The sequence below is a fragment of the Brassica oleracea genome, chromosome C9 (genome assembly GCF_000695525.1).
Source record: "Brassica oleracea var. oleracea cultivar TO1000 chromosome C9, BOL, whole genome shotgun sequence".
Lineage (NCBI taxonomy): Eukaryota > Viridiplantae > Streptophyta > Magnoliopsida > Brassicales > Brassicaceae > Brassica > Brassica oleracea.
In genome coordinates this window covers 51,170,170-51,183,288 of record NC_027756.1, presented here as the reverse complement: position 1 = coordinate 51,183,288, position 13,119 = coordinate 51,170,170, and the positions used below count along the sequence as shown (strand labels likewise).

At 35.0% G+C, this 13,119-nt stretch overlaps 2 protein-coding genes across 4 annotated transcripts; both read left to right on the top strand.

Moving 5' to 3' along the window:
* The first annotated feature begins 763 nt into the window (after positions 1-763).
* LOC106316106 lies at positions 764-2,096 on the top strand. 3 transcript variants are annotated; one of them, XM_013753976.1, is made up of 4 exons: positions 764-836; positions 931-962; positions 1,492-1,764; positions 1,908-2,096. In XM_013753976.1, exons 2-4 carry the CDS (start codon positions 942-944, stop codon positions 1,953-1,955), a joined length of 342 nt encoding a protein of 113 aa, XP_013609430.1. In that variant the 5' UTR covers positions 764-836; positions 931-941; the 3' UTR covers positions 1,956-2,096. The 3 variants fall into 3 exon arrangements, with proteins under 3 accessions (XP_013609430.1, XP_013609429.1, XP_013609431.1); XM_013753975.1 differs by having other exon boundaries at positions 795-962; XM_013753977.1 differs by lacking the exons at positions 764-836; positions 931-962 and adding an exon at positions 1,199-1,390.
* A 4,654-nt stretch (positions 2,097-6,750) lies between these two features.
* Positions 6,751-8,813, top strand: LOC106313905 (cytochrome P450 78A7). The gene is made up of 2 exons (XM_013751837.1): positions 6,751-7,876; positions 7,994-8,813. Exons 1-2 carry the CDS (start codon positions 6,878-6,880, stop codon positions 8,600-8,602), a joined length of 1,608 nt encoding a protein of 535 aa, XP_013607291.1. The 5' UTR covers positions 6,751-6,877; the 3' UTR covers positions 8,603-8,813.
* Positions 8,814-13,119: the final 4,306 nt, after the last annotated feature.

The window sequence follows — 13,119 nt, the reverse complement described above, 5'->3', positions numbered from 1 at the left end:
CGGCTCGGCCGACCAATTAATAATAAACAGAATATAAGGCGGCTCAGCCGACCAATAAATAATAAACAGAATATGAGGCGGCTCGGCCGACCAATAAATAATAAACATGATATAAGGCAGCTCGACCGACCATTAAATTAATTAAATTACTAATAAATAATATAGGCGGTATTCCGGCAATTATAACATGATATAAATAATACAAATAAATTTTACCGAATCGCAGAGTGATCGTGCTGATAACGTGTTATGAAAAGAACTGGAATTTTATTGTATCGCGAGAATTTAAATAAGGGCAAAATTTATACCCGTAAAATTTATAACACTGATAGAAAGATTATTACAGAGGGAAGAGAAGAGTGAATGATGCATTTTCAAATGATCGAAATCGATTATATATATAGAAAAGAAATTTACTGTGCAAATAGTGCAGCGACCCCACATCTTTTATATTTTCAACGAAAACGGCTCCTCTTCCTATTTTTTTTACTTTCGTAACAAATTATAAATAGTTGGGAGGAGAAGAAATAACTTAGGTCAACTATTTGTAATATTTTCTACCTAAAATACTTTTCTACCTAAAATATTTTCTACCCTGACATCAGATTCTTTAATTTGACCAACGCCGAAAGGAGAGAGAGAGAGAGAGACAGAGAGGGGGATAAAAAGTCATAAATAGCATTCTCGTGATTATTACACGCTACCTCAGACTTTCCGTAATTGTTTATTAATTACTATATTAGTATTGGCCATGAAATAAAAGTAAATTTGATTGATAAATCGAGCTGTTTTTTTCTTTGCTGTAATAAATACACAAGTCTTTAATTTTCTTACAAGTGAGTCGTCTCTCTAGCTTCACTTTTGATTTGGCTCAGAAGGATTCAGAAGGACTAATATTTCTTACTCTATCTAAAACCATATCTTCTACAGGTTTTAATCAAATGGAGGATGATCGAAAAGAGGTACAAACCATCTTCATATCTGTTTTACGTCTCTTCTCTTGTCTGTTTGTTTGTTTCCCGAGATATTTTGTTTTAAACTATGAAATCGAAGATCTGCTTGCTTTGTTGTGCTTCTGTCGGGAATCGAACATGGGTCTTTACACTTAAAGAAAACACTGCTGATACTGTTACAGCGATGACACGAATTTGATTGCGTCTCGGTAACAAAAATCGAGTAAAGCTTCTCTCCTTTTCCAATTCTTGGAAGCAGAACTCTTGTCAAACTCTGTGTTTACCTTTATTGGGTTCATAAGAAGATCCTACTTTTACTCAGATTTTTTCTCGATCATCAACGACAATCTCTCTATTAAACTCAGTTGCATTCCAAAGCTTAGAAACAGTTCAATAAAGTCAAGAACTCTGCCCTTTCTCACGATATGCATCGCTTTGTAAATAGCTCTGTATTTTTTTTTTTTAAAGTATGAAACCACTTTGATTAGTTAATTTTTTTATTTATAATTGTTTGGATTTTTTTTTGTTGGGTTTGCAGAAGAACTCTCCATGGCTATCAGTGCCACAGTTTGGTGATTGGGACCAGAAAGTAGGAGGAACTATTCCTGATTACTCCATGGATTTCACCAAGATTCGAGAGATGAGGAAACAGAACAAGAGAGACCCTTCTCGAGCCAGTCTTGGCAACGAGGATGAACTCGTCAAGCCACCCGAGTCAGCTACTACAGCAACCGCTAAGCTCACCACGGTCCATAGTGAGAACCAACATCACTTCTCTCCAGCCCACCATCACCAACCACATTCCCCTTCCGTAAGATGAGAGTTTGGTTAAACATGATTATTTTGATTTGCATTACTATCATTATTCTTATTTGAATCCACAGTTTTATTAAGTTGGTATTGATCATGATCTTGAGTAATATGAGAATTTGGTTTGTGGTTGTTTGGAAACAGACGAGGAGAAGCATCTTCAGCTGCTTCAACTGCTGCGTCAAAGCTTGAAGGATTCTTCTCTAGCAATGGAGCTGTTTTTATATATTGACTTATGTCATTCCAATGTGGAAAATGTAATGTGATCATGAGACTCATATATGTTTGAATCCATTCCGAATTTATTACAAGAAAAAAAGATTAGGCTAAAAATCAAGCTAATTGCTTAGCCTAATGCAAAACATAGACACTGGTCCGAACTCGAACTTTTCCGATTCTCATGGCAATTGGCAAGTTTCAGAAACATTAAGACCACCTCCATCGGTAGGAACTCATGATGGGGTTTTAGGATTATTTTAGTCATAAATTTTGAAAAATTTTAAATTAAAAACTTTTCGAAAAATAATGGTTCCAATGGTACAACCTCAAATAAGGTTCTAAAGAATATTATTCTTGGTCATTCCCATACAAATTTTTGTTCACCCTTCATGATTTTTGGATATCTATCCGTATGTGAATCCCTTGTATCAACTCCTCCACCTGCAACAATGGAAACACCACAACCGCAAATCAAAATACTCTCATTCTCATATTCACCAATCAATGATAAAGCAATCAAGAGAAACAATGACCCATTTCCAGAAAAATCAAAATAGAAAGCGTTGATCCCTTCTTTTTCTAAGCCAAGTGACAAGTTAATCTGGGATTTGACCGGAGAATCTGTTGTTGTTGAGATGGAGGATGGTTAGATCCGAGAGAAGAGAGAGCGGTCTTTGACGATAGTGCCTTTGAGATTCGCTTGGTTTAGATCTATGGCGGTTACGGACGAGCCTGAACAGAACCAGGATCGGAATTAGGTTTCCGTCACCGCCACCGCCGCAGACCCAAACTCCACCTTCGCCGATTCCTACTCCAATGCCGTAGTCACCGACGCATGTACCCAGCCTCTGTTTGATCCAGTTGACACGTATGGGTTCTTAGTGTCTCTTAAAACTCTCTTTACGGAACCGGTTTTAAAATTTAATTTCTTTTTGATTTATTTTTTTAGTTTTTTGGTTTAGAAACCCAAGTTAAAAACACCCGATGGAGCTGCTCTAAGGCCCATTGGTCTAAACTTGCTAGTAAATAAACTATTCGTATTAATTTGATAACAATTATGCATTTCCTGGTTTGGGCCTGTGAAAAAAAGGAAATAAAGTGGCCATTGTTTGATTCTAAAATGGGCTTTATATATAGCCCAACAAGTACCTTCACGCGCTGAAGACAGTGTTATGAAAGGATGGCCCCACAATCAGGAAACCTGGCAGCGAGGACGAATCTGTCAACGGTCAACATCATATGTTTAGTCTTGTTTACGGGCCAACTCCCATGTCCCTCCCTACCTGCCTCTAGGTTTATTTCTCGTTACATTTATGAAAACAAAAAAAATTGATGACAATGGTGAATAAAAGTATAAAACTATGCTGCAAATATGGTGAAATATGAAATACATGTTAACAAATAATAATTAACTAATAACTATTATTGATGGTTGACAAAAAAAAAAAAAAAAAAACTATTATTGATGGCCCCCACTAGCCTCTGCCTTGTTGGATAGTGGTTTCAGGATCCGAAGATTTTAGGATTAGCCGATTAAAACACCACCACAAGATTTTGTACTAGTGTACTTCGTAACTATTTTATGTTACACATGAAGAAAGAATGATGAACGAAATATGAATGATATAGATTTATACGTACTCGTAATTCTTTTATTAAAAGCTGTGTATTTGATGAGAGAACTCATGGTTGATCATGCATGTTTCTACATTTTTTCCCTGGCATACACAGTACATACATGTGGACGACCAAATCTATTTGCAATTCTGTCTCTCGAGATGTCAGAAGGGCTGAATCGTTCTAAATTGTCAACCAAATCAGACGGTGTCTCCTTCAGACCTTATTGCTATTTCACTTACACCTTAAGATACATTGTAGAGACTTGTCGGTGAGGCCAAAGCGTATATCATTGTATATAATAAGATAACTTTTGTTTCCTTGAGTATATTTCACGTCACGATATTTATGATTTACCTGTGCCATTAAGTAGACGATCTGGGGCTTGTTAAGATTCATTCAGCACAAATTTCATTGGTAAACATTCTTAAAGTACTTTTTTTTTGTCAACAAAGTACTTTTTTTTTTATAAAATAAACTAGTATATCGTTACGCTTTGTGTCCCGGAATTCGATTCTTATAAAATAAATGAACAATATATGGTTTATATCAGTGATATGTGAAATGCAGAAATTTCTCACCGTTGCGGATTTTCACTATCATCAGAACGAGAGTTTTTTTGTTTTTTTGGTGTAAATGTTCAAAACGAGAGTTTGTAATTTGTATCTCTTCTAGCTCTTTTTAAATATGCTATTGTAGGACAAAAGACAAACCGGGGATACCCAAAAGTGTTCGTAGTAAAAACGCTCAGTTTGATCACTGTAAACATGCATGTTGTCAGACTTACCCAACGTCGCTACTGAGAAGTTAGACGACAATTCAATATATGATCAAGTATGGTTAGCTCAATCCAGTGAATGCATTCAATGTTTTAGTCTTATCGTGACTAACATATTTTAAAATTTTACTTGTATTATCAAATTCTTGTACCTGAATCTCAAAAGATTATGAAACAAACATCGAATTTGTAGTATATATAAATAGAAAGGGTACAATGTACTTTGAGTACTTGGGGACATTGGGATGGTTCATGTCTCCTATCATTTACTCTTCTTTGTCCACGAGCCCCATTCCCTGCCAAACCTCCCTTCTTCACCATTCACACCTTATTTTTCTTAAACGATTTTAAAATTATTTCATAATGTGTAACTAAATAAATTGAAAACTACAATTCCATTTCGGTTATGTATTTTTGTGTGTTTGGACATACATATGCCGATATTTGAACCTGTTACCTAATATATTTAACATGGATAATGGATGATTCGGTGCCTGCCAGCCCCAGCCTCTGAGATTCCACAACAGGTTCATTTAAATTTCACTAATTTGTTAGGGTTTTTATTTTATTTTAATATTCATAAACATTATCTGATAAAAAACGGTAAACGGCGAGCTAGAAATAAGCAACATACAAATTGCATGAGACCTTTATTATAGTTAACCAGCTTTTCGATGAGATTTGACTGTCCTCCTTGTTCGTACAATTTAAGATTGTTTACACTCATGAATGCATCTTTACAATGACAAAATATAGCCAGCTTTCTATTAGGAAAATAATCTTACGTTATCTTAAAATTCTGCTGGAGATTTTACAATATAGAAACAGATAAGATTCTCATTGAAAAGCTCGTTAAGATTCTCAACATATGCAACAACGTTTGGTTAACCGATTTCTAATAAGATACTAAAAAAATAATAGATATGTTCCAAACTAAGTTTGTACACGATCCATTCTCATAAAGTTGCATATTATGGATGTATTTTATAGGTTGAGCCATCTGTCTTTTACAAGTTCTGTTGAACATTGAGCCGTATGCCACCCTCTCTCTAATACTTAGTGAGTTGTGAACGTATGAATTAAATACGCAAGAATATGATAAATAGTGATAGAATTCGAAGAAAAGAAAAGAAGACAACTCCACCATTAGTTTACATCTTAATTTGATACAACGACTTCTCGTCGTAGAGATACAAAGACTTGGATCTCGTGGTATACGAATTGGTTGCTTTTTTCTCTCTGCATAAATTCTTGCGAGTTGCGATCAAACAACTTCTAACAAACCATTGATATTTCTATCAATCGTAACAGAATAATGACAAGATATTAAATTGCTCATTATACTTTAGTCATACCTCTGTGAAAATAATAGTGCATAACTTATAAAGGAATTTATATTATACCGTCCTGATTATTTGGAACTAGATTGAGCATGGAATCTAGAACCATGACTAAAAAACGGTGCAGTAATACGAACTTCTTGCATGTAGATGTTTCAAAACTACGTACGATGGTTGAAAACTTAATTTTACTCTCATAGAAATACGTGATTTCGGTTTACTAACTCAAACTCGTGATTTTGCAATTCTGTCGAAATAAAATAAAGATAAGGATAATTATGAAATAGAAGAAATGAAGTAGGGCAAGCCACTCGCTGCACGTCACAGCTCTCTTGAACCCAATTCTATAACCGATTATTGCTACTCTTTATGTTCTGAAATGTAAAATGTTTTGGGTAATACAAGAAAATTATTTTTTTACCTAGCTAGTATCATTAAAATTATAAATTAAAAACTACTCAACCAATTACAAAATAGAACTATTAAATTTAATTGGCTACATAGTTTTTGATAAACTTAAAATTATCTTGAAAAATAAAAACATCTTATATATTAAAACATAAAAATTATTCTAAACTTCTTACATCTCATAGAACAGATGGATTATTATTTCTGAAAAACATATACATTAATTAGTTCCTCCTTTCGTATTCCCTAAGCCGAAATAATATTTGACTCATTAAATTCTCTTTCGGTTTAACGAACCTCATTAAATTCTATTGTATCTCACATCGATGCATACAGTAAAACCAAGAAATAAAACGGTGAAAACAAAATTAAATGATTTTTCAAGAGAACAATAAAAATGCAGAATTCATTGTCATAACGCCCTCTCACACACACATATCTTTCATTTTCATTTCAACACCAAACCAATTCATGCGACTCACCACCTCCCTCCACGTGATTCTCTCTCAATTTAACCTTACTATTTCAATTTCCCTACATTAATCAAATTTACATTAAGATTATTTATTCGTATATATAAAATAAACATTTTAAAACAGACGTCTCTCGTCCCATGCATTGCGCATTTAATCAACGCTGCCAAAAAATGCATGTGGGTATATATATAACCCTCTACCTTCACCATTGTTCCTCTCTTAAACCAAAATAAAAGAACTTTTTGAAAAGATACAAGATCAAAAGTAGAAAAAAAAATGGAGCTGATGAATATGGCGTCAAAAGAAACAAGTTATTGGATGATCGCACTACCCGCCGTTTTTGGAACCCAAAACATGTACGATGTTTCCATCTTCGGCTATCTAATCCTCGCCGTCGTTTCTCTCTCTCTACTGACGTGGGCTTTCGCCGGAGGCGGTGGTGTTGCATGGAAGAACGGCCGTAACCGTATTGGTCGTGTCGCGATTCCTGGTCCTCGAGGCATACCAGTATTCGGAAGTCTTTTCACTCTAAGCCGCGGCTTAGCTCATCGGTCGTTAGCCGCCATGGCTTGGAGCCGAGCCAATACTCAGATTATGGCTTTCAGCCTGGGCACCACGCCTGTTATCGTGGCTTCTGAGCCGAACACGGCTCGTGAGATTCTGATGTCGCCTCACTTTGCGGACCGGCCAGTTAAGCAGTCGGCTAAGAGCCTCATGTTCAGCCGAGCCATAGGTTTCGCGCCCAACGGGGCTTATTGGCGCACGCTAAGAAGGATTGCCTCGACTCATCTATTCGCCCCAAAGCGTATTTTAGCACATGAAGCTGGACGTCAGCTAGACTGCGCCGAAATGGTGAAAGCTGTGTCGGAAGAGCAAAACGGCGCTGGATCCGTCGTTTTGAGGAAACACTTGCAGCTAGCGGCCTTGAACAACATCATGGGGAGCGTGTTTGGGAGAAGATACGACCCTCTGGCTCAGAAAGAGGCTCTTGATGAGCTTACTTCAATGGTTAGAGAAGGCTTCGAACTCTTGGGTGCTTTTAATTGGTCCGATCATCTTTCATGGTTGAGTTATTTCTATGATCCGGTTCGTTTAAAGCAACGTTGCTCAGAACTTGTTCCTCGAATCAAAACCCTCGTTAAGAAAATTATTGAGGAACATCGAGGAAGTACTAACTCGAAAAATAAAGGAGATATTGGAGATTTCGTTGATGTCTTGTTGTCTTTAGAAGGTGACGAGAAGCTTCAAGAAGATGACATGATCGCCGTCTTATGGGTTAGTCCGTATGAAATTGAAAATTATAGTCACGTTATCTTATAACGGTTTATATATGTAACGGTCTCGTACGTTGTAATGTTATCTTATTCTCTTTAAATGTTTACATATGTATAGGAGATGATTTTTAGAGGGACAGATACAACGGCGTTATTAACGGAGTGGACCATGGCTGAGTTAGTACTGCACCCTAACGTGCAAGCTAAGCTAAGGGACGAGATAAAAACGGTCGTGAGCGACCGAGCAGAGGTGTCAGATGCTGACCTGACAAAACTCCCCTACTTGAACGCAGTGTTGAAGGAAACTCTAAGGCTGCATCCTCCTGGACCACTGCTATCGTGGGCTCGTCTTTCCACGTCAGATGTCCAGCTCAGCAACGGTATGGTGATTCCAAAGGGTACTACAGCGATGGTCAACATGTGGGCCATCACTCACGACCCGACGGTATGGTCCGACCCGTTACAATTTAACCCGGAGAGGTTCATTGGGAATGCAGACGTGGACATACGTGGTGGGGATCTAAGGCTTGCTCCGTTTGGAGCTGGGAGGAGGGTGTGTCCGGGGAAGAACATGGGTTTAGCTACTGTGACTCGTTGGGTGGCTGAGCTAGTGCGACGGTTCGAGTGGAGTCAAGATCAGACAAAGCCGGTTAATCTTAGCGAGGTCTTGAAGCTTTCTTGTGAGATGGAGCATCCGTTACGTGCCGTTGTAACGGAAATATATTAAACTAGGGTTTTTGACCTTTGTCAACCTTATGTTATTTTCTATATTTGTTACGTTTTTGCTTTGTTTTGTCGAGAGAGGTTTGGATTGCTTGTCGTGTGGTTTTCTTTTGTTTACAATTAGTTGATTTAGCAACTCGGTTTGTTATGTACGAACGTAGTATCATGATCCTTAATTAGTATATGGGTTTAAATAAATGGATCAGTAACGACTAGATCATACTATCGGTTTTGCTGTTTTGGTCAGTTGTCCTTGTTATGACTTTGGCTAGCCTACGGACGCACTTAACACCTGTATATTTCTCTAAAAGTCGAAATAGTTGCACTTGTTTGCTTGCGATAACGAGATATTTTCAGAATCAGAAGAAACAAACTGGGTGGGACGTGGACAAAACACTGAGATGGTTGTGTTTTAATTGTAATTTGGACGATTTTGATCAATTTGGTGCACCTGCTTGGTAAGTTATAACCGACAGATACGTTGTCATTTTGTAATAAGTGAGGAGAAGTATGTAATTCAAGTGGTATCATGTCATTATTGTATTTAGACACGAGTATTTTTACTTAACTATTTATCAAAGTTTGTGCTCTCATTCATAATTTAAAGACCTGCCGGGAAATAAAGGTCGGAGACAAAAAAAAGGAGAAGCTGTGTCTATATGGGCAGAGAACCTATTTGAAACCAATTCGAAGTCGATATATTCTCTGGTTAATGCAAAATACATTTTAAATTAGCAGTTTTAAAAATTTATGTTGATTAGAATCAGTCGATTGCATCCATTAATTAGATAGAGTAATTAACAGTATCCGTTATCTATCTCGGATAATTCTTAAAAAACACAGCACACAGAGGGAGAGTACGGAGCAGTGGCACCACACTCTAGTTCATGGATGGAGCCACACACACACACATGCTTTTGGTGTTTAACTGTGTTTGATCTGTCGGTGGGAAAATAATTTGGAAGAGAAAAATCAGTGAACTGATTACACTTTGTCATATTCATCTCAAATCAAGACAGATTCTGTTAACATTGCTGGACAAAAATAAATAGGCTCTTAGAAAGCTATAAGATGATGGTGATCGATCCAAAAGGAGGTGACGTTACCTTGTTTTTTTCTAAATGAATAGATATTTACATGACATAATATATTGATATAAGATTTGCTGTCGTGCGAACAGAGCACAGTGTAAACACATATGATGGTTAGTAGGCCTAATGGTTAAATATATAACCCGATGATCTAACGACTAAGTACTTAGATTTGATCAGAAAGATATATTTATTAACCGATAGTGTATTGGACTATAGTTTAGTGTTTGGACTTGATTCCATTGTGCTCCTAGTTTATTGTGCTGTTAGTTTGATTCCATTGAGAATGGTTGTTTAGGTCAAATCTAGATATTAACAATAGCTGATCCTGGGTTTAGGGGAATTAACACCTCCTCGCTTAAGTATAACTGGGTTTTTTAAAATATAAATATTGATACTAAAGTATAACTGACTTGTGGAATCACCGTAACCTACTAGTTAGGGCTACTACTAGTTAAGGTTTAAAGGTTTCTACATTCAAGTTTGGGGTTCGAATCCCAGACTATGCAATTTTTTTGCGAATTACGGGAAATCCAGGTTTCAAGTCCCGGAGAGAGCGATTTATTAATGAAGACTACAAACGAAAGGCTTACAAGAGATCTTCAACATGATGCAAGTAAATTTGGTCAGGAGTGGATCTTCATAGGACGGCTTAAGATGATGCAGTTAGACGTAGATCTTCATAAGACAGATAGTATTGTCGGTTGTTGAATCGTCTATGTAATATTTCTTATAAATGTAATGTCATAATATATCAGTGTTATAAAAAAAAAGTATAACTGAGTTTTGGGATGTTTTAGAAAAGTTAAAATCGAACGAAATATCAAATGGAGATTCCAGATATAAAATCAAAACATAGTCTAATAAAAACATTTCCAATTTATAACACTATGTCAGTGCGAAATCACAATATTTTACTGTAATTTCAATATTTAAAATTTGGTTTTTTCCAACCACAACACCAACTTTACACTAACCTATTTTTTATTATTATAATTTATTATTAAATATTTTAAATACAAAATAATTATTATTGTGTGTTTTATATTACATAAAATACATTAAAATAAAAACATTTTTAAATAAAGTATTTTCTATTTCAATATAATAATATTTAAAGAACAGATTTAAATATTTAATACATATAATATTTTATTGTAAATATTTAATTTATTATTTTATAAATATTTTCTTTGATGATTTATTTAATTATAATTTTTATTAATAAAAATAAATAGTATTTACCCTGGTAAATAGTATTTTATCATATTTGGAATAAGATCATAGTTTGCATTAAAATAATGTGATTTGAGCGCTGAGCTAAAAAGGTGTTTCTGTAATTTTAAAGTTGGTGAGAGCCTGAGAGGTAGCAAAATAATTCATATATTTAATCGTATTGCCACTTGAGATATCTACCAGTACTCAAATCCAAAACTGTTTTTTCGTCTTTTGGAGTTGAAGGTTTTTTTTTTTTTTTGGTCAAAAGAGTTGAAGGTTAAGAGCTAAAAAAAGAGTGGGTTGCTCAAAAAAAAGAAAGATAAAAAGAGTGGGTTGCCACTTAAGATAAAAAGAGTGGGTTGCTCAAAAAAAAGAAAGATAAAAAGAGTGGAGAAAACAGAGAGTTACTGTGGAGGACCGGAGGTGAAGAAGTCATAGGTTTCGTCGCTTAGACTGATGGTCTAGTTTATAAATTAAAGACATGGAAACCTGTGCATGGAGTCGTATCTCTGCATTCTGAAACTAGGCTCGTGTCTTTGTCTCTTCACTATTCATTTCATTTCATTTCATTTCAAGACACTGACTTATCACTGCTTCAATGTAACACTGACTTAGTGGCTGGGGGCAGTCGACAATTCTTCAGGTGACATTGACCCATCCTTTTTTATTTATGGTTTATATTTTCCTATTCTCATTCAATATTTACATCCTAAAATAATGTTTATAGTATTAAAATATATGAGTTCAAACAACAAGTTGATATGGCCGAGTTGGTCTAAGGCGCCAGATTAAGGTTCTTGTCCGAAAGGGCGTGGTTTCAAAGCCCACTGTCAACACATAATTTTTTATTTGATTGAGGAATGCCAGATTTATAAGGTTGCCCATTTCTAAGTCTCAAAACCGTATTTGGGCTTTTGTTCATGGGCTTTATTTATTTACTTTGATTAAACTGATGAGTAAATATTGTGGCATGTCCATCAAGAAACATATGAGTAAATAAAAAAACATAACCAAGAATTCTCTTAATACTCACTCCATTGCGATCTGTTAGTAATGGTAGTGACTACTAGTGAGTATACCTCACGAAGAAACATGTTTGATTAAACTATTATCATATAAAGAATAATACCATTAAATCACGAATAGAAGAATAATACCATTAAATCACGAATAGCTTTTGTTATACTGACTAGTGCTTTAACATTGTTCATCTTTTGTATGGCTAATCCTTAATATTAACATTATAGTAACAGCCATGAATGCACATGTTTTGCTTATATGAAAATGAATTGAAAACTCGAGAAAAGGTCACCAATAATGCATTGGAAAGTTTTTGGAGTTTGAGAAAGATTAGAATTATTGAAAAGCATATGCAAATGGACACCATTCCAAAAATATGCAAATGGACCGAAGACAACTAATATCCAGGCCCCATGGCAAGGTCAACATTCCAAACAAACAATTTAAAAATTATTTATCAACAAACAAATAAATTATCTTTTATACCTGGTTTTTAATAAATAATTACTAGCTAATGTTATAAATTTTGTTTGACTTCTGTTTTAAAATTGGAATTCTTTTAACATAAAACTAGGTGATCACCCGCGCCCTGCGCAGGGTGAGGAAACTTAAAAAAATTATAAGTTTGAATATATAGATATTAGAAATGTAAAATTCATAGACACAAATATTACATGTTATTTATGTTAAGTGATTCAACGAAATTGTGGATATGTAAATAAAGTAAGGTTCAAAGTTTTTTAAAACTTATGTTATTTGTTTTGTGTGATTGAAGTATAGTTCGTGAAAATGAATCTATAAGAGTAAACAAAAACTTATATAAAATTAATTATGAAATAAAGATAAAGCGAAACATAGGCGATAAAATAAAATAAAATGTGAAAGCATATCCTATATAATAAGGAAACAAAATAAATAAAAAAACTAAGAAAACTACGACTGCTGTGAAAAGTATCTTCAAAACTCTTCGTTTACAATCCTATAAAGTCCGCCATTGGTGTACTTCTGGTTTTATTAATGATGATTCAGAAAGAGTGATGTGGTGAGGAGTTGTGTTGCAGACACTGCGTATTTATATAGAGTTTTAATGATGAAAACAAATAGCCAAAATTATAGTAGCAAATATTTACTAATTAATATTTCCATACTTGCCGTACAATTTACTTTAAAACTGGTCTTTTCACATGTTGTT